The sequence below is a fragment of the Hemiscyllium ocellatum genome, chromosome 25 (assembly GCF_020745735.1).
Source record: "Hemiscyllium ocellatum isolate sHemOce1 chromosome 25, sHemOce1.pat.X.cur, whole genome shotgun sequence".
NCBI classification, from domain to species: Eukaryota; Metazoa; Chordata; class Chondrichthyes; order Orectolobiformes; family Hemiscylliidae; genus Hemiscyllium; species Hemiscyllium ocellatum.
In genome coordinates this window covers 698,029-720,053 of record NC_083425.1, presented here as the reverse complement: position 1 = coordinate 720,053, position 22,025 = coordinate 698,029, and the positions used below count along the sequence as shown (strand labels likewise).

General features: G+C 52.2%; 1 protein-coding gene across 2 annotated transcripts in view; it reads right to left on the bottom strand.

Moving 5' to 3' along the window:
• The window catches only part of rnf157 (ring finger protein 157), a 77,035-nt gene that overhangs the window by 29,048 nt on the left and 25,962 nt on the right, over positions 1-22,025 (bottom strand). For both annotated transcript variants that reach the window (XM_060844647.1, XM_060844648.1), the window contains exons 4-13: positions 21,063-21,209; positions 19,051-19,168; positions 13,282-13,348; positions 8,482-8,525; positions 6,613-6,660; positions 5,510-5,581; positions 4,676-4,835; positions 3,320-3,432; positions 2,336-2,574; positions 2,046-2,151 (exon numbers count right to left, since the gene is read on the bottom strand). In XM_060844647.1, the coding sequence (XP_060700630.1) occupies positions 2,046-2,151; positions 2,336-2,574; positions 3,320-3,432; positions 4,676-4,835; positions 5,510-5,581; positions 6,613-6,660; positions 8,482-8,525; positions 13,282-13,348; positions 19,051-19,168; positions 21,063-21,209 (1,114 nt within the window). The remainder of the gene's footprint in view (positions 1-2,045; positions 2,152-2,335; positions 2,575-3,319; positions 3,433-4,675; positions 4,836-5,509; positions 5,582-6,612; positions 6,661-8,481; positions 8,526-13,281; positions 13,349-19,050; positions 19,169-21,062; positions 21,210-22,025) is intronic.

Genomic DNA, 22,025 nt, shown 5'->3' with positions numbered 1-22,025 from the left:
GTTTTATTGAACAGGGGCGGGCTGGGGGAGGGAGGTGTTTTATTGAACAGGGACGGGCTGGGGGAGGGAGGGTGGTGTTTTATTGAACAGGGACGGACTGGGGGAGGGAGGGTGGTGTTTTATTGAACAGGGATGGGCTGGGGGAGGGAGGGTGGTGTTTTATTGAATAGGGACGGACTGGGGGAGGGAGGGTGGTGTTTTATTGAACGGGGACGGGCTGAGGGAGGGTGGTGTTTTATTGGACAGTGACGGGCTGAGGGAGGGAGAGTGGTGTTTTATTGAACAGGGACTGGCTGAGGGAGGGTGGTGTTTTATTGGACAGTGACGGGCTGAGGGAGGGAGGGTGGTGTTTTATTGAACAGGGACGGGCTGAGGGAGGGAGGGTGGTGTTTTATTGAACAGGGACGGGCTGAGGGTGGGAGGGTGGTGTTTTATTGAAAAGGGACGGGCTGAGGGAGGGTGGTGTTTTATTGAACAGGGACGGACTGGGGGAGGGAGGGTGGTGTTTTATTGAACAGGGACGGGCTGGGGGAGGGTGGTGTTTTATTGAACAGGGACGGGCTGAGGGAGGGTGGTGTTTTATTGGACAGGGACGGGCTGAGGGAGAGTGGTGTTTTATTGAACAGGGACGGGCTGGGTGTGGGTGGTGTTTTATTGAACAGGTACGGGCTGAGGGAGGGAGGGTGGCGTTTTGTTGAACGGGGACGGGCTGAGGGTGGGTGATGGTTTTTTGAACAGGGACGGGCTGAGCAAGGGTGATGTTTTATTGAACAGTGTCGGGCTGAGGGAGGGAGGGTGGTGTTTTATTGAAAAGGGACGGGCTGGGGGAGGGAGGTGTTTTATTGTACAGGGACGGGCTGGGGGAGGGAGGTGTTTTATTGTACAGGGACGGGCTGTGGGAGGGAGGTGTTTTATTGAACAGGGACGGGCTGGGGGAGGGAGGTGTTTTATTGAACAGGGGCGGGCTGGGGGAGGGAGGTGTTTTATTGAACAGGGACGGGCTGGGGGAGGGAGGTGTTTTATTGAACAGGGACGGGCTGGGGGAGGGAGGTGTTTTTTGAGCAGTGTTAGAGGAAGGGCTGCTAAGAACAAGCTGCTCATTTCTGAAAATAAAGCTCTTGTTCATTTCAGGGTGAAATTTGCTGTTCTATTGGAAGTGACAAAAGGAACACCTCCAGATTGTATCTTGGAACAAGCTGTTTGCTGGATTTCAGAGACAGCCATGTGAGATTACTGACTTGACTATACCTGCCAGAACATCCGAGCAACTGATTCAGAACATCCTGAATTTTATCCTTTGCCTTCAAAACAACATATTGACAAATGGGTTCTTTTTTTTTAACCAGGAAGCCAACCACTCCAGGAAGATCAAGTAGCTTTCTCTTTTCCTGATGTGTGTCAGGGTGTGTGTGTGTGTGTGTGTGTGTGTGTGAGTCAGGGTATGTGTGTGTGTGCGTATGTGTTGGAGTGTGTGTGTCAGGGTATGTGTGTGTGCGCGCGCGTGCGTGCACGCGTTGAGGTGTATGTGTGTCCGGGTGTGCGTGTGTCGGGTATGGGTGTGTGTGTCAGTGTGTGTCCGGGTGTGTATATGTGTGTGTCGGTGTCTGTGTGTGTCCGGGTATGTGTGTTGGGGTGTGTGTGCTGGTGTGTGTGTGTGTGTGTGTGTGTTGGGAATCTTTATCGGGATAAGCATTTATGCTTCTATCTGCTGACTGTAAATTATCTAATGATTGCATTTTCACTGAGTAGGCTTTGCCATGAGGAGACTTGGTTGCTGGATCCTGTTGTTTTCGAGATGATATCACTGAGGTATTTAACTGACCATGTTGTGTCCTGTGTAATATGGGATCAGAGCAATGGTACACTCCCCTCCAAAGCTCGGTGAAATGTATAATGAACTAGTTCCTGTTACAAGAGTCTTTTCTAGTTAGAGCAGGCAGTGGTTTGCCCTCCAACCCCACAGTGAGCTGGCAGTGCTGTTAAAGAGCATGGCATCAGAAGCTGACAGAGTGCATTAATCTTACCGCAGGTCACTGGGAACTGACCTCAATCTCCTGATTGTTCTGTTTTATGGGGGACACTATCTCCCCGTCACTGAATGACTTCTCTTCATCTTCCTCATGAAGAATGGACGAGCTGCGTGAGACTGACCTTGAGGGAAAGAGTGAATCCTGTTAGCAAAGTGACAGTGAGAGACAGAGAGAGAGAGAGAGAAAGAATGAAAGACTGAGTAAGAGAGAGAGAGAGAGAGAGAGAGACCCAGACAGAAACAGAGAGTGTGATAGAGAGACAGAGAGTGAGACTGCGTTTTGTCAGCGGCGAGAGCTTTTCTTACTTGGAAGAGCTTTTCTTCAGCTTGAAGCCTTGGTTGGTGTTGTCACAAACTCTGTCCAATGGAGACAAAGTGTGCACAGGAAGTGTTCGTCCATCAGGTCCAATGGTAGGTAAGGGACTGGGTGTGAGGCCATCTCTAACCCGGTGAATGGGAGGAGCTGAAGGTGAAGGAGTGAGGGGTCCGTTCAAAGCTTCAAGCAGTGAAACGACCTCATAGCCCACAGGGATATGATCAGAAGCCTGGAGAAAGGAGGTTAGTCACATTTACTAGCACTGACAAAAACCAATCCAACAGTAAAATACTGCACGTACTGCTGGGAATCTGGGACCAAACAGAAAACCATGGGAATAATTAGCAGCTCAGTCTGTGTTCTGTAGGTACAGAAATAAACAGAATGGTCAGGCTTTAGTCACAGTGCTAGCGAGTTAGTGAGGCAGTAGGATTCCCCCCGTCACCTCTGCAATGGGAGGGAAACTGGCATGACCTCAATACCATGGAGCTGACCCACCGTCAGACGCCAGGATCTAATCAGGAGCAAGCAGTGTCTACTGCCAATCGGAAACTGCGGTGTCACAGTCATTCATACCCAGGGCTCCCACTAATGGCACTGGAATTGCTGGTAATATTCATTATTTTCATCATGACTAATAATTATTTCAATAATAACTTTTAAATTGATCCTTTATCCGTTATCATTGAGATTAATTTCAATCCCCTATCATCGCAGATTCATCTAAGGCTTGCAGGTGCTCACAGACAGGACCCCATCCCCACACCACCCCCGCTCCCCCCCCCCACCCCCACTCCCCCCCATACCCCGCTCCCCCCCACCCCCACTCCCCCCCATACCCCGCTCACCCCCCACTCCCCCCCATACCCCGCTCACCCCCCACCCCGCTCCCCCCCACCCCCACTCCCACTCCACAAGGATCTCAGAAGTGACCAGGAGGATGGATCTGTCCCTGGCTCTCTCCTGCCACCCACCGGATGATCATCGGTCTCAGCTAGCTGCGATGTGATGATAGGGTTGTAGCCACTCGGTGTCAGAGGATCCAGTTTCTTCCTCATCGCCCGGATTTGCAGGAGAGCACGGAATGCTGCACGACAGACAGAAAGGGACACAGAGAGACAGAGAGAAAGAGAGAAAGAGAGAGAGAGAGCGCGAGAGACAGAGAGAGATTGAGACAGTGAGATAGAGAAAGACACACACACACACACACACACACACACACACACACACACACACACACACACACACACACACACACACACACACACACACCAGTAATGTTACCCCTGTGGCTCACTCCACCCCATTTCCTCTTCACATCAACACTCACTACCCCCGAGAACACAATCCCAGTGACACTCCTTAAACTGCGACAGACCAGAGAGAAACAAACCGAGGGGAGAGCACTCTTTGTGTTTTATTAATTCATATGATGTGGGTGTCACTAGCTATGAGTCATTACTGTCCCTAGTTGCCCCTTGAGAAGGTAGGGGTGAGCTGCCTTCTTGACCCGCTGCAGTCCATGTGCTGTGGGTTGACCCACAATGTCCCTTAGGGAGGGAATTCCAGGATTCTGACCCAGTGACACTGAAGGAACGGCGATATATTTCCAAGTCAGGATGGTGAGGGGCTCGGAGGGGAACTTGCAGGGGGTGGGGTTCCAATGTACCTGCTGCCCTTGTTCTTCTAAATGGAAGGAGTTATGGGTTTGAAAGATGCGGTTTGAGGATCTTTGGTGAATTTCTGCAGTGCATCTTGTAGATAGTACACACTGCTGCTACTGAGCGCCGATGGGGGAGGGAGGGAACGTTTGTGGATGTGGTACACGTCAAGTGGGTTGCTTTGTCCTGCGTTTTGTGTACAGGACATACCTGGGCAATTTCCCCATTGTCGGGTAGATGCCATTGTTGTATCTGTACTGCAGGAGCTTGGCTTGGGCCACGGCATGGTGGTGCACACTGGTATTGTTGGTCACAGTGGTAACTAGTGGGGCACACTGGTTACTAGAGGGCTACACTAGTTACTGTAGTTGGGGGCATATTGGTTATGAGAGAAGGAACTCTGGTTACTGAGTGGTCATACTGGTAACTAGTGGGACACAGTGGTTACTAGCAGAGTAGACTGGTTATTGTTATTGAGAGGTCACATTGGTTACTAAGTGGTCATGCAGGTTACTAAGCAGTTAAACTGGTTATTAAATGGTTACATTGGTTACAAAGCGGTTACAAATTAGCACACAGGTTACTAAGCAGTTGCACGGGTTACTAAGTGGTCACACTGGTTAATAAGCGGTTACACTGGTTACTAAGCGGTTACACAGGTGATCTTACGGAGCCGGCAGATTGGGCAGTTGTTGGCTTGGTATCGGAGGGTGTCAGCACAGGCATTGCAGAGACACAGATGACGACAGGGTAGGATAAGGGTGTCCCGGACATCAGACAGACAAACGACACACTCCGCACTGTTATCACTCAGCTCATCGGCTGGGACCTAGACACCGAGGGCAGACAGAGAGAGACCGAGAGCAGCACTGAGCAAGGGGACACCCCAGAGAGGCGGGGGGGGGGAAGAGGAGGGGAGACTGGGGAGGGGGTCAGGTCTGGAAGGGAGAGTGGGACAGAAGAGAAACAAATTATCCCCTTAGCCCCAAACCCTGCCCCCCCGGCAGTGACCCCATACCCCACTATAAACCCACGTCCTGCAGTAAACCCCTGCCCCCCCCCCCCAAGGTAAAACCATCCCCCGCAGTAAAACCACTCCTCCATGGTAAACCCATCTGCTCCACATTAAACCTAGCCCCCGCGGTATACCCACACCTCCACAGTAAACCCCCCACAGTAACACCTCCCTCCCCACAGTAAACCCTCCCCCTCACAGTAAAACCTCCCCCACAGTAAAACCTCCCCCACAGTACACACCCCCAATAAACCCCCCCACAGTAAACACTCCCACAATAAATCCCCCCATAGTACAAACCCCCACAGTAAACCCCCCCCACAGTAAAACCTCCCCAACAGTAAACCCCCCACAATACACCCCCCCAATAAACCCCCCCCCCACAGTACACCCCCCTCCAATAAACACCCCCCAGAGTAAACCCCCCACACAGTAAAGTCATCCTCCAGACCCTTCCTCCATAAATGTGAAAGTTTCCCGGTTCCCACCTTCGATTGCTGCGAGTTATACTTATTTTCAATTCCATAAATCTCTTGCAGCAGGTAACTGACCCCATCAACCTGGGGGAAAGACACAGGAAGAGATTGGAATGAATAGAATCCTACTGTAAACAGTGAGTGTATATCCACAGATAGTAAGAGGGTCAGGGGGGAAAAGTAAGACCATTAGACAACAAGAAATAGAAACAGGATTAGGCCCCTCAAGCCTGTTCCAGCTTTTAATTGGATCAGGGTTGAGAGGTAGGAGGGTTAGGGGTGAGTGCCACACAATTGCCAGACTCCGTGACATTCAATGGTGTTACCATCACTGAACCTCCCACTATCAACATCCTGGGGGTTACCATTGACCAGAAACCCAACTGGACTCACCACATAAACACAAAAGTAGATCAGAGGCTGGGAAACCTGCAGTGAGTAACACACCTCCTGAAGGTGAAGAGCCAGACGTGGTGGTACATGTCGGCACAAATGATGTCAGGAAGAAGAGGCGGGACTTTGGAGAACTAGGAAGAAGGCTGAAAAGTAGGACGTCCAGGGTGGTTATCTCCGGTTTGCTTCCAGTTCCTCGGGCTGGTGAGGCCAGAAACAGGGAGATAATGGATTTGAACGTGTGGCTGGGGAACTGGTGCAGGAAGCAAGGATTTAAATTCTTGGATCACTGGGGTATGTTTTGTGGTAAGCATAAATTCTACAAGAGAGATGGTTTGCACCTTAATAGGTTAGGGACCAGCATTCTGGCAGGCAGGTTTGCTACTGCAACACAGCTACGTTTAAACTAAGTAGCGGGGGGAGGGGACAAACTGGGAGTTTAAGGAAGTTAAAGGGAAAGTTAGAACAAGAGCAGTCAAGAGCAGTGAGGGGGTGAGGGAGAGAGATGAGAGATGACATGGTGAGGGGTGAAAGGTGAGCAGTGAGAGGGTGAGTGATGAGGCATGAGCAGTGAGCGAAGTGAGCAGTGAGAGGTGAGGGATGAAGGGTGAGGTGCAGAGGGGGTGAGTGGTAAGAAGATGAGGTGGTAAGGGAGTGAGGGGTGAGGGGATGGGGGTAAGAGGATGAGGTGATAAGGGGGTGGGGAGTGAAAAAAGACTTACCACCTGTTTCTGTTTGAGAGGTTTCACCGAGCAGTTACCGTCCACACTCTGTAAACAACAACAACAACAACGAGGCAGAGTGAGCACGGTCTGCAAACCACACCCACCCCTCAGGGCCACACCCCCATAGGGCCACACCCATCCATCTGGCCACACCCCCACAGGGTCACTCCCCACAGGGCCGCACACCCACAACATCCCAAATTGCCCCACACCCACAGTGCCCCACCCTCACAATGTCTCACTCCCCACACTGCCCCCCCCACACTGACCCACTCCCCACACCAACCCACCCTCACACTGTCCCACCTCCACACTGTCCCACCCTCACTCTCCCCCCCCACACTGCTACACCCCCACACTGCCCCACCTCCACACTGTCCCACAACCCACACCACCCCACCCTCACTCTCCCCCCCCACACTGTCCCACTCCCCACACCAACCCTCCCTCACACTGCCGCACACCCACACTGTCCCACCTCCACACTGCGCCACCCCCATACTGTCCCACTCCCCACACCACACCACCCCCACACTGTCTCCCCCTACACACCCCCCTACCAACACTCTGTCCCACGCCAACACCGCCCCACTCACACACTGCGCCACCCCCACTGCCCCACCCTCACACTGTCCCACTCCCCACACTGTACCACCCCCAGACCATCCCACCACACACACCCCAACCCTCAGTATCCCACCCCCACACCACCGCACCCCCCACGCTGCCCCACCCCAACACCGCATCCTCACAGTGCCCCACCCCCCACAGTGTCCCACCCCCATACCATCCCAACCCCCACACTGTTCGCCCCACACGGGGGAGGTGAGTCAGCATCGGGGTGGGGGAGGGGGCTGGTGTAGTGTTGGTGGTTGTGGTGGGGGGTGCGCTGAGGAGAGATGGAAGTGGGGAGATGGGGAAGGAGCACCTTCAGAGGAAGTTAAATCTGCTGGAAGTTGAGGGCAGGTGGGACTAGATTGGGTTGGGATATCGGGTCAGCATGGATGAGTTGCGCCGAAGGGTCTGTTTCCACGCTGTCTATCTCGATGTTTCTATGCCATGTTCAGACAGGAGAGAGGCCATTCCTACAATAATGTCAGTGTAAATCCAGAGGGTCACCTTGGTCTGACTTATTAACAGTCAAAGGAACAAAGGTTTGAGGAACTGAACGGTGGCCAGAAGTCAGTGAAATGAAAGTTTCAGATGGAGTCCAAGCTCCACCTGTGGCTGAGATTGTGAACAATTCTATCATCGCTAACAAGATGAAGCAGAACTCAACATCTTTAGGAAAGAACCAACATTTGGAATTCAGTTTATGAGAGGAGATGAGGCACTTGAGGGCTAGAATATAGCAGATTAATGAGTGATCCAACTGAGATTTTCAGGATATTAACAGGGAAAGACTGGGTAGATAAACTATTTCCACTGGCTGAAGGTTCTAGAACCAGGGGACAATATGATGAAGGGTTTATGCCCGAAACATCGATTTTCCTGCTACTCGGATGCTGCCTGACCTGCTGTGCTTTTCCAGCACCACACTCTCGACTCTAATTATTAATGCCAGGCCATTCAGGCGGGATGTTAGAAACCATTTCTCCAAACAAAGAGTATTGGAGCTTTGGAACTCTCTTCCTCAAATGGCAGTCAATGTTAATTCAGTTGTTAAATATAAATCTGAGATAGACAAAGTTTTATTGAGCCAGAGTATCAAGGGAAACAGACCCAAGGCAAGCATATGGACTTAGGCCACAAATCAACCATGACCTGACTGAATGGTGGAGTTGGCTCAATGAGCTGAATGGCTTCCCTCAATGTATGACTATGGAAGGCCAGGCCAGAGCCTGGAGCTCAGTTTGAATGGTGTACCTTATCAAACGTGGTCAGTAGCACGTGGGAATGTCCCAGATGTTCTGGGGATAAGAGAACAATAAGATGGAGTTAGACTGAGAGACAGAGACCACGGCTGCCCCAACCCCCACAACCCCAACCCCACGCCCCACCCCAGAGAACAATCCCTCACCTTCGAGACTACTCCCCCACACCCAGAGAACAATCCCCAATCCCCAACCCCCCACCCCAGAGACCACCCTCCCCACTCCAAGACCACTCCCCCACTCCCAGAGACAAGCACACCCACCCTTGCCCAGACCAGACCCTCCCCTTGTCGAGTCCATTATTAAGGATGAGAATGGGTAATACTTGGAAGTGCGTGGTACAATTGGCTGAGTTAACGCGGCTTCATCAACGGGAGGTCATGCTGGGAGAATCTGTTAGAATGCTTTCAGGAGGCAAAGAGCAAATTAGACAAAGGAGAGCCAGGGACCGTGATCTATTCTGATTTCCAAAAAGTCTTTGTCAAGGTACTGTACAGGAGGCTCCTGAATAAGATAAGAGCCTGTGGTGTTAGGGGCAAGTTACTGGCATGGAGAGAGGACTAGCTGACTGGCAGAAGGCAGAGAGAGGGAATAAAGGGGTCTTTTCAGGATGGCAGCTGGTGACCAGTGGGAGCTCTGCAGGGGTCAGTGTTAGGACCATAACTATTCATTTTATACATTAAGGATCTGGATGAAGGAACTGAGGACAGTGTTGCTAAGTTTGCAGATGAGACAAAGATAGGTGGAGGGACAGGTAGGTGTGGAATCAGGGGGAGGCTGTAGAAGGACTAATACAGGCTTGGAGAGTGGGCAAAGAAGTGGCAGGTGGAATACAATGCGGGAAAGTGAGAGGGTATTCACTTTGGAAGGAAGAATAGAAACAGACTGTAACTAAACAGGGAAAGGCTTTGGAATTCTGAAGCACAAAGGGACTTAAGAGTGTTAGTTCCAGATTCTCCTGAGATTAACCTGTCGGTTTAGTTGCCAGTTTGGAAGGCAAATACAACATGAGCATTCACTTCAACTGGGCGAGAACACCAGAGCAGAGGTTACAGCTGAGGCTGGAAAGGACAAAGAACATTACAGCACAGGAACAGGCCCTTTGGCCCTCCGAGCCTGTGCCGATCCAGATCCTCCATCTAAACCTGTCGCCTATTTTCTAAGGATCTGTATCCCTCTGCTCCCTGCTCATTCATGTATCTGTCTAGATACATCCTCAATGACACTATCATTCCTGCCTCTACCACTTCCCCTAGCAACGCGTTCCAGGCACCCACCACCCTCTGCATGAAGAACTTTCCACGTATATCTCCCCTAAATTTTTCCCCTCTCACTTTGAACTCATGACCCCTATTAACCGAGTCCCACACTCTAGGATAAAGCCTCTTGCTATCCACCCTGTCTACACACCTCATGACCTTGTAGACCTCAATCAGGTCCCCCTCAACCTTCTTTCCAATGAAAATAACCCTAATCTACTCAACCTGTCTTCATAGCTCGCGTCCTCCATACCAGGCAACACCCTGGTGATCCTCCTCTGCACCCTTTCCAAAACATCCACATCCTTTTGGTAATGTGGTGACCAGAACTGTACGCAGTATTCCAAATGTGGCCGAACCAAAGTCCTATACAACTCTGTAACATGACCTGCCAACTCTTGTACTCAGTATCCCGTCTGATAAAGGAAAATATGCCGTATGCCTTCTTGACCACTCACTGACCTGCATTACCACCATCAGGGAACAATGCGCCTGAACACCCAGATCTCTCTGTACGTCAATTTTCCTCAGGACTTTTCCATTTATTGTATAGTTCGCTCTGGAATTGCATCTTCCAAAACGCATCACCTTGCAGCTCCTTGAAAGTGGAGTCGCAGGTAGATAGGATAGTGAAGAAGGTGTTTGGTATGCTTTCCTTTATTGGTCAGAGTATTGAGTACAGGAGTTGGGAGGTCATGTTGCAGCTGTACAGGACATTGGTTAGGCCACTGTTGGAATATTGCTTGCAGTTCTGGTCTTCTTCCTATCAGAAAGATGTTGTGAAACTTGAAAGGGTTTAGAAAAGATTTACAAGAATATTGCCAGGGTTGGAGGATTTGAGCTACAAGGAGAGGCTGAACAGGCTGGGGCTGTTTTCCCTGGAGTGTCGGAGGCTGAGGGGTGACCTTATAGAGGTTTACGAAATTATGAGAGGCATGGATAGGATAAATAGACAAGGTCTGTTCCCTGGGTCGGGGAGTCCAGAACTAGAGGGCACAGGTTTAGGGTGAGAGGGGAAAGATGTAAAAGAGACCTAAGGGGCAACGTTTTCACGCAGAGGGTGGTACGTGAATGGAATGAGCTGCCAAGGGATGTGGTGGAGGCTGGTACAATTACAGCATTTAAGAGGCATTTGGGTGGGTATATGAATAGGAAGGGTTTGGAGGGACATGGGCCGGGTGCTGACAGATGGGACTAGATTGAATTGGAATATTTGGTCAGCATGGACGGGTTGGACCAAAGGGTCTGTTTCCATGCTGTACATCTCTATGACTCTATGAACTCTCCAATCTATCTATATTCTGCTGTATTCTCTGACAGTCCCTTTCACTATCTGCTACTCCACCAATCTTAGTGTCACCTGTAAACTTGCTAATGAGGCAACCTACACCTTCCTCCAAATCCTTTGTGTAAATCACAAACAGCAGTGGTCCCAGCACGGATCCCTGTGGGACACCACTGGTCACAGGTCTCCATTTTGAGATGCTCCCTTCCACGACCACTCTCTGTCTCCTGTTGCCCAACCAGTTCTCTATCCATCTAACTAGAACACCCTGGACCCCTGTAACTTCACCTTCTTCATCAACCTACCATTGGGTACTTTATCAAATGCCTTACTAAGGTCCATGTATATGACATCTACATCCCTTCCCTCATCAATCAACTTTGTTACCTCTTCAAATAATTCTATTAGGTTTGTAAGACATGACCTTCCCTGCATAAAACCATGCTGCCTATCACTGATAAGCCCATTTTTTTCCAAATGGGTATATATCCTATCCCTCAGTATGTTCTCCAGAGGCTTCCCTAACACTGATGTCAGGCTCACAGGTCTGTAATTACCTGGATTACCCCTGATACCCTTTTTAAACACAGAGACAACATTAGCAATAGGGCTGTGGTCAGATCATATCTGGAATATTGCGAGCAGTTTTGGATCCTGTATCTAAGGAAGGATGTGCTGGTTGGAGGGGGTTCAGAGGAGATTTACAAGGATGATCCCAGGGATGAAGGACTTGTCATTTGAGGAGCAGTTGAGGACGCTAGGTCGGTATTTGATGGAGTTTAGCAGGAGGAAAGGTACAGACAGAGTTGATGGTAATTGTCTTTTCCCTGAGATGGGAACTTTCAAGATTGAGGCACATTTTTAAGGTGAGAGGACAGAGGTTTAAAGAGGATATATGAGGCAATCCTTTTACATAGGGGGTGATTCATGTGTTGAATGAGCTTCCTGAATAAGTGATGGATATGGGTACAATTACAATATCTGAAAAATATTTGAATAAGTACATGAATAGGAAATGTTTGGTGGGATATGGGCCAGGTGCAGGCAGGTGGGGCTAGGTTAGTTTGGAATTATGTTCAGCATGGAACGGTTGGACCAAAGGGTCTGTTTCTGTACTCAGTATTCTAAATAAAAACAGAAAGAATTGCGGATGTTGTAAATCAGCAGCAAAAACAGAAATTGCTGGAAAAGCTCAGCAGGTCTGGCAGCACCTGTGCAGTGAAAGCAGAGTTAACATTCCGGGTCTGGTGACCCTTCCCCAGAATGTTCTGAAGGAGGGTCATTGAACCCAAAACATTATCCAGCAATTCCTGTTTTTGTTGCTGATTTACAACATCCGCAATTCTTTCAGTTTTTATTTGGAATACTGAGAGAGCTGGATAGATTGGACATGGAGAAGATGTTTCCGTTAGTAGGAGAGTCGAGGGCCAAAGGGCACAGCCTCCGAGTGAAGGAAGGGACTGAGCTGAGGGGGGATTTCTTCAGCCAGGGGAGGTGACTGTGTGGGACTCATTGCTGCAGAGGGTGATGGGTACCAAATCATTGTGTGTCTATAAGACAGAGGTAGATAGGTTATTGATTAGTGAGGGGATCAATGGTTACAGGGAGAAGGCAGGAGGATGGGGTTATGCAACACATCAGCCATGATTGAATGGCAGTTTGACCTGATGGGCTGAATGGCTGAATTGTGCCCCTATATCTTAAGGTCCCAAGACCAGCCCACAGCTCCAGGGACCAGTGTCTCACTGACTAACACTCAGTCTAGACCCCACCTGACACGGGACCCAACCCACGAGACTACCCACAATCCCCAGAAACCAGTCCCTCACCCTGGGGACCAGACCACCCCCACCCCCAGAGATCTGTCCCTCAACCTGGGGACCAGACCACCCCCACTCCCAGAAACCAGTCCCTCACCCTGGGGACCAGACTACCCCCACCCTCAGAAACCAGTCCCTCACCCTGGGGACCAGACCACCCCCACCCCCGGAGATCTGTCCCTCAACCTGGGGACCAGACCACCCCCACTCCCAGAGATCAGTCCCTCCCACTCTGAGCTGCCCCCACCCACACTGAGCTGACCCCTCCCACTCTGAGCTGCCCCACCCACTCTGAGTAGGCCCTCCCACTCTGAGCGGACCCTTCTCACACTGAGTTGACCCCACCCACTCTGAGCTAGTTCCTCCCACACTGATCTAACCCCCACCCACACTGATCTGACCCCACCACACTCAGCTGGTGTGCTTACCATCTCCTTCATCCACCACCGCGTGAATGACCATGGGGTAGACCGTGTGCTCTCCATCCAGGACCAGCTAATGGGAGAGGGAGGCACACACAGCAATCACAACAGGGACCAAGTACCACCCCAGGATCCAGGTGCAAATCCCAGGGTCCACGCCCCACCCCCAGGATCCAGGCCCCACCCCCAGGGGCCAGGGGCCAGGCCCCACCCCCAGGGTCTAGGCCCCACCCCCAGGGGCCAGGCCCCACCCCCAGGGTCTAGGCCCCACCCCCAGGGGCCAGGTGCCAATCCCAGGGTCTAGGCCCCACTCCAATGGGTCCAGGCCTCATTCCCAGAAGCTCAGGGGAATGTGAAGCCTGGTCCTGCTCTGACTCCCCTACACCCTCATCATCCGGAAACAGGCCATTCCTTCTTAGGGATAGTCTCAATCACTGGAGTTAACCCCAGGAAGAGGAAGGGACTGGTGCGGGATATGGGGGAGAGAAGGAAAAAGGGAGACAGAGAGAGACAAAGAGAGAAGGGGAAAAGGAAGGGAGAGTGAGAGAGGAAAGGTGGGGGGGAGAGAGAGAGGAAAGGAAGGAAGGGGGGGGAAGTGGGGGGTGGAGAGAGGGGGGGAAAGTGGGGGGTGGAGAGAGGGGGGGAAAGTGGGGGGTGGAGAGAGGGGGGGAAAGTGGGGGGTGGAGAGAGGGGGGAAGTGGGGGGTGGAGAGAGGGGGGAAGTGGGGGGGGAGAGAGAGAGGGGTAAGGAAGGAAGAGAGAGAGGGGTAAGGTAGGGGAGAGAGAGGGAGAGAGAGAGGAAAAGTGGGGGAGAGAGAGGAAAGGTGGGAAGAGAGAGAGAGAGAGGAAGGGGGGAATGAGAGTGGAAAAGGTGGGGGGAGAGAGAGTAACTGGGGGCAGAGGGAAAAAAATGGGGGTAGAGGGAGGAAAGGGAGGAGAGAGAGAGAAGTAGGGGGATGAGAAAGAGGAAAGGGGGAGAGAATGAGCGTGGAAAGGAGGAGAGAGAAAGGAAGGGGAAAGAGAGAGAGGAAGGGGGTGAGGGAGAGAGCGAGAGAGAGGGGAAAGGTGGAGGGACAGAAAGAGAGAGGAAGGGAGGGATGAGGGTGGAAAAGGTGGGGGTGAGAGAGAGCAAATGGGGTAGAGGGAGGAAAGAGAGGAAAGAGAGAAGTAGGGGGATGAGAAAGAGGAAAGGGGGGAGAAAGTGAGCATGGAAAGGAGGAGAGAGAGGAAGGGGGGCAGGAGAGAGAGAGGGAGGGGTGAGAGAGAGAGAGAGAAGGGGGTGAGAGAGAGAGGTTGGGGAGAGAGAGAGAGAGGTTGGAGGGAGAGAGGTTGGGGGGAGAGAGGTTGGGGGGAGAGAGGTTGGGGGGGAGAGAGAGAGGAAGGTAGAGAGAGAGTGGAAAAGGGGGGGGAAAGAGAGTGGAAAAGGGGGGGAGAGAACATCGAACCTAGAACATAGAAAAATACAGCGCAGTACAGGCCCTTCGGCCCTCGATGTTGCGCCAATCCAAGCCCACCTAACCTACACTAGCCCACCATCCTCCATATGCCTGTCCAATGACTGTTTAAATGCCCATAAAGAGGGAGAGTCCACCACTGCTACTGGCAGGGCATTCCATGAACTCACGACTCGCTGAGTAAAGAATCTACCCCTAACATCTGTCCTATACCTACCACCCCTTAATTTAAAGCTATGCCCCCTTGTAATAGCTGACTCCATTAGCGGTAAAAGGTTCTCACTGTCAACCCTATCTAAACCCCTAATCATCTTGTACACCTCTATCAAATCTCCCCTAAAGCCTCTTTTCTCCAATGAGAACAGCCCCAAGTGCCTCAGCCTTTCCTCATACGATCTTCCTACCATACCAGGCAACATCCTGGTAAACCACCTCGGCACCCGTTCCAATGCCTCCAAGTCCTTCCTATAGTATGGCGACCAAAACTGCACACAATACTCCAGATGCGGCCGCACCAGAGTCTTATACAACTGCAACATGACCTCAGGACTCCGGAACTCAATTCCTCTACCAATAAAGCCCAGTACACCATATGCCTTCTTCACAGCTCTATTTACCTGGGTGGCAACTTTCAGAGATCTGTGTACATGGACACCGAGATCCCTCTGCTCATCCACACTACCAAGTAGCCTACCATTAGCCCAGTAATCCATCTTCTTGTTACTCTTACCAAAGTGAATCACTTCACACTTAGCTACATTGAACTCCATCTGCCATCTTTCTGCCCAGCTCTGCACCTTATCTATATCCCGCTGTAACCTGCCACATCCTTCCTCACTGTCAACAACTCCACCGACTTTCGTATCATCCGCAAACTTGCTCACCCAACCTTCTAGCCCCTCCTCCAGGTCATTTATAAAAATGACAAACAGCAATGGTCCCAAAACAGATCCTTGCGGAACACCGCTAGTAACTGCACTCCAAGATGAACCTTTACCATCAACTACTACCCTGTCTTCTTCCAGCCAGCCAATTCCTAATCCAAACCTCCCACTCCCCCTCAATGCCATACCTCCGTATTTTTTGCAGTAGCCTACCATGGGGAACCTTATCAAACGCCTTACTAAAATCCATATACACCACATCTACTGCTTTACCCTCGTCCACCTCCTTAGTCACCTTCTCGAAGAATTCAATAAGGTTTGTGAGGGACGACCTGCCCTTCACAAAACCATGCTGACTATCCTTGATCACATTATTCCTATCCAGATGTTCATCAATCCTATCCCTTACAATTCTCTCTAAGACTTTGCCCACAACAGAAGTGAGACTCACTGGCGAGGAGAAAGTGAGGTCTGCAGATGCTGGAGATCAGAGCTGAAAATGTGTTGCTGGAAAAGCGCAGCAGGTCAGGCAGCATCCAAGGAAGGATGCTGCCTGACCTACTGCGCTTTTTCAGCAACACATTTTCAGCTCTGAGACTCACCGGCCTATAGTTACTAGGGTTATTCCTACTCCCCTTCTTGAACAAGGGAACCACATTCGCTATCCTCCAGTCTTCTGGCACTATTCCTGTAGACAATGAGGACATAAAAATCAAGGCCAATGGCTCTGCTATCTCCTCCCTTGCTTCCCAGAGAGAGTGTGGAAAGGGGGGAGGAAAGGGAGTTAGGGAATCGGAGGAACTTGAACAGATAATCGGGAGAGGAGGAGCGAGTTATCAAGTGAGTATTGTGTGCTCATGTTAAACCCAGTTTCCCTCCAGCATCCCAAGTCTCTGTTTGTACTCTCCAACAGAGAATTACCCTGGAACCTGCTCAAACACTAACACGACCCACCTCCCCACCACCTCAGCTCATCGGCTACAGAAGCCTTCATTTATTAGCTTAAAACTCGACTCTGTTGGCTTTCCCCCTCCCTATCCCCACACACCTCTTACACCCCCCACATCCCTTTCACCACCCCACACCCCCTACACCCTTTACACCCCCATCCCCTACACCTCCCTATCCCCTACACCCCCCTATCCGCTACACCCCCTATCCCCTACACCCCCCATCCCCTACACCCCCCTATCCCCTACACCCCCCTATCCCCTACACCCCCCATCCCCTACACCCCCCTATCCCTTACACCCCCATCCCCTACGCCCCCCATCCCCTACAACCCCCCAACCCCAAATCTCCTATACCCACACCCTAACCCCTACACCCACCATAACCCCTACATCCCCTCACCCCTACATCCGCCCTATCCCCTACACCCCGAACATATCCCTGACATCCACTCCTTATCCCCGACACCCTCTCCCTAAACCTCTAACCCTCTCCCTATCACCCACATCCCCTACACCCGCACACTCCCTGTCCCCTACACGCCCTACATCCCCTGTCCCCCCCCATCCCCTACACCCCCCACATTCCCTAAAACCCCCTCCCACTCCCCTACACACTCTCCCTCTCCCTTACACCCCCTCCCCGACACCCTCTCCCGTATAACCCAAACCCACCCCTACACCCTCACCCCTACACCCCACCCCCACACACCCACCCCTCTACACCCCCACAATCCCACCCCACCCCACCCCTACACCCCCATCCCCACACCAACACCCCCACCCCCACACCACCAACCTTACACCCCCACCCCCACACCCCCACCCCCTCTCCCCTACACCCCACCCCCATCCCCCCACCACTCCAACCCACTCATCCCACCCCCTCCAATCCCCCCACCCGCTCCGCCCCACCCCACACTCCACCACGCCCCCCCACCCCTCACCCCTGCACCCCAATACCCTCCCCACCCTCTTCCCTTCCCCAACCCCTTCCCCACCCCACCTCACACCCCACACCCCCTCCCCACCCCCACCCCTTCGCCACCCCACAGCCCCCCACTCCAACCCCCTTCCCAACCCCCCCAACCCCATCCCCACATCCCCACTCCAACCCCCTCCCCGCCCCCACCGACACCCCCCCACCCCCCCACTCCAACTCCCTTCCCACCCCCACCCCAACCCCACACCCCAACCCTCTCCCCACCCCCACCCCACCCCACACACGCCCACCCCAACCCCCTTTCCACCCCTACCCCCCACCCCAAACTCCTCCCCACCCCAACCCCCACCTCACCCCCCCCCCACCCCACCCCCCCACCCCCACCCACACACCCCCACCCCCACCCACACACCCTCACCCCACCCCCACCCACACACCCCCACACCCCCCCACCCCCACCCCACCCGCACACACCCCTACCCCCACCCCACACTCCAATCCCCCCCACCCCCACCCCACTTCCCACCCCCACCCTACACTCCCCACCCCCACCCCAACCCCACACTCCCCACCCCCACCTGCACACCCGAACCCCCTCCCCACCCCCACCCCACACCCCAACCCCCATCCCACTCCAGCCCCCCAACCCACCCCCAACACACCCCCACCCCACCCCCACCCCACACACACCCCACCCCACACACACCCCACCCCACACAACTCACCCCAATCCCCTCCCCACCCCACACCCCCCCACCCCAACCACCGCCCCACTCCGACCCCACACCCCCCCACCCCAACCACCTCCCCACCACCACCCCACACCCCCCATCCCAACCACCTCCCCACCCCCACCACCCCACCCCAACCCCCTCCCCACCCCCACCCCCAACCCCCTCCCCACCCCCAATTCCTACACCCCCTCCCTATCTCTGTCCCCTCCTCCAACCTCTACACCCCCTCCCTATCTCTTTCCCCTCCTCCAGCCTCTACACCCCCTCCCTAGCTCTGTCCCCTCCTCCAGGCCCTACACCCCCTCCCTATCTCTGTCCCCTCCTCCAGCCCCTACACTCCCTCACTATCTTGTCCCCTCCTCCAGCCCCTACACTCTCTCACTATCTTGTCCCCTCCTCCAATCACTACACCCCCTCCCTATCTCTGTCCCCTCCTCCAGTCCCTACACCCCCACCCTATCTCTGTCCCCTCCTCCAGCCCCTACACCCCCTCCCTATCTCTGTCCCCTCCTCCAGCCCCTATACCCCCTCCCTATCTCTGTCCCCTCCTCCAGTCCTCACACCCCCTCCCTATCTCTGTCACCTCCTCCAGCCCCTACACCCCCTCCCTATCTCTGTCCCCTCCTCCAGCCCCTACACCCCCTCCCTATCTCTGTCCCCTCCTCCAGCCCCTACACCCCCTCCCTAACTCTGTCACCACCTCTGGAATCTGCTCTGTTGAGTTGTCTTGCCCCTCCTTTCTGATCGGAATGTGATGTCCGACATGTCTCCCATGGGAATGACCCAGATCCTGTACACTCCTGCTTTGTACCTCCTCCTCCATCCAGTCTGAAGGGTCGATGGTGTGAGATGGCAAACAGAACTGCTGGCACACGCCCCGTTTGTAGTGCACTGTCTCCGATTGGAGGGAGTCATCCTTCACTATGTAACTGCAAAGATCCAGATTGGGAAATATCAGAGAGGAACAAGCAACAGCGAACCAACCATCCAGATAACACGTGGCGAGATCCCACTGGGTCTCACATCAGTGCTGGGACATCTATTGGAGAAAATAGTGAAGGACTGGATTAACCTCTCCTTGGAGAGGTGAGGTTCGGTCAGGGATAATCCGCACGGAGCGGTGAGGTTTGTTTAGGGATAATCCGCATGGAGCGGTGAGGTTTGGTCAGGGATAATCCGCACGGAGCGGTGAGGTTTGGTCAGGGATAATCCGCACGGAGAGGTGAGGTTTGTTTAGGGATAATCCGCACGGAGAGGTGAGGTTTGGTCTGGGATAATCTTCACGGAGAGGTGAGGATTGGTCTGGGATAATCCGCACGGAGAGGTTCGGTTTGATCAGGGATAATCCGCACGGAGAGTTGTTGTTCATGATATGTAAATAAATGATGCAGATGAGAATGTGGGGGATGGTCAGTCAGTTTGACAGCAGGATTGACCGTGTGGTTGGCAGTGAGGAAGAAGGTCTTAGCTAACAGGAGATATAAACTGATGGTCAGATGGACAGATCAGAAGCAGATGGAATTTGACTCTGATAGATGGGAGATGATGTACTTTGGAAGAAGTAACAAGACAAGGGAGTTCTCCATGAAATAGCAGGTCACTGGGAACCTTGAAGGAACAGAGAGATCCCTGAGGGTGGCAGGACAGGTGAATACAGTGGATAAGAAAAATGGGACACAATGGAGGTATTGGTTCTCAGAGTGGGGAGGTTATATTGGAGATGTACAGGACTTTGGTTAGACCACAGCTGGAATACTGTGTGCAGTTCTGGTCACTGCACTAGGGCAAGGTGTGATTACACTGGAGGGGGTGCAGAGGAGATTCCCCAGGATGTTGCCCTGGGATAGACTATTTCAGTGATGAAGAGAGGCTGGATAAGCTCAGGATATTTTCTTTAGAGCAGAGAGGCTGTGGGGGGCTGGATAGGGGTGGATAAGATAGGGAGGGGCATGGATTGGGTGGACAGAAAGCTGCTGCTCCCCCTAGCTGAGAGTTCAATAATGACAGGGCATCATTTGAAAGTGAAAGGCAGGAGGTTTCGAGGGGATTTGAGGATCAGGCCTTTCCCCCAGAGGGTGGGGATGGTTGGAAATGTACTCCCTAGGAGGGGTTTGAGGCAGGAAACCTCACAAACTTTGTCCCTGGTCAGAACATGAAGTCTCATTACATTCAAGGCTATGGGTGTAGTGCAAAAAGTGGGACAGTAAAGACTCAATAGAAATGGGCTGAAGGGCCTCTATTGAACTGTATGCTGCAATGATTCTATGAGACAAATTAAACAGATTCGAGAGACTGAATATTGGTATCGTCAGTCCAGAGTACACTGCAGTGTCTCAGAGACTGAACTGTAGAATCAGCACAGAGCAAGGCCATTCAGTCATCATGTCTGTGCTAGCCCTCCCCCACCCTCTCCCCTTTACATTCCTCACCATCCAGTGTTTATAATCAGAAAATTCACTGAAACATACAGCATCGAATGAAGCCACTCTGCCTGTCAACTGGAAAACAAGCCCCATTCCCAGCTCCGTCTCCCTGAAGGTTCTGGGACCCCGGGGGCAGATCCAAGCTCCTTTTATCTGAATCGAGGGTGTCGGCCTCTCTGACACTTTCGGACAGTGAGCTCTGACCCTGACCCCGCTCCAGGTGAAAAAAAGGATTTCCTCATCTCACCCTAACCCTTCTCCCAATCACTGTAAACCTCAGAGCCCTACTCCCTGAGCTCTCTGTGAAGGTAAACAGGCCCCTTCCCAGCCACAGGAGCCATAGCCCTCACTATTCTCAATCAAATCCTGACTCAGTCGGCCGTGTTTCCCACTCACTCACCTGGCACAGCCGTTCTGAAACTGCTCTGTTGCTCGGTAATAGATTGTGATGGCCACACGCGCGTCAGCATCGAAAGTAAACTCTACGTTGTAGTAGACCTTCGGCTTCAGGAGTTCCTCACCTGGAGTCTTCACCTCCTCACTGCACCTGGCACAGAGAACACACTCAGCTGAGACCCCCAGGGAAACTGCTCAGACATTGTAGAGTGTGAGTAAAGTCAATATGCTCCGTACGTCTCCACGTATAAACAGTGGGCACAGCTTCCTATTGTTATGTTGTTGAAGGCATGTACTATACCTTTAAGAGAGAGTGACAGTTGTTGGCGGTGAGCATTTGCAGGCACCTGTCATGTGACTGACTAGCAGTCTCAGAGAGGACTGGACAACTGAAAATATGTAACATTTGGCTGCTATGTTTGGCAACAATTTAAAATGTAACCAATCAGTTTACATTTTGCGCCAGGATACTAAAACCCAATCGAATTTGAATTTTACTGTTTTGACAACATCGTACCAATGAGATTAACCAATATTTGGGATATAAATAAGTCAGCATTTTGAGGGTTAGCCAGAGAGAGAGCAACAACCTTCAATCTAGGGAAAGAGAGAGACTGCCATTCAAATCACTCTCTATCAAAGGGACCTTTTTCATATGAGACATCTTTGCAGTAAAAGACTGAAGACGACCCCGGGAGATCTGCAGCTGAGAGCACACCGACACTAATGATGACGCCACTGTTTGGTTTTCAAAATTAAGTGGAATGTAATTTTAATAGGGACTTTTATTAGATCAGCACATTGTTATAGAGTCAGAGGGAAATTACAAACCTTTAAGAGCAAGGAGGCTTAGAGTTGTAAATAGTTGATGTTTAATGTTCGTTTTTAGAGTTAAAGAATAAAATTTTTCTTTTTCTTTAAACAGTGGAATTTGAATGGTTCTCTGTCACTCATACAGTTACGAGGC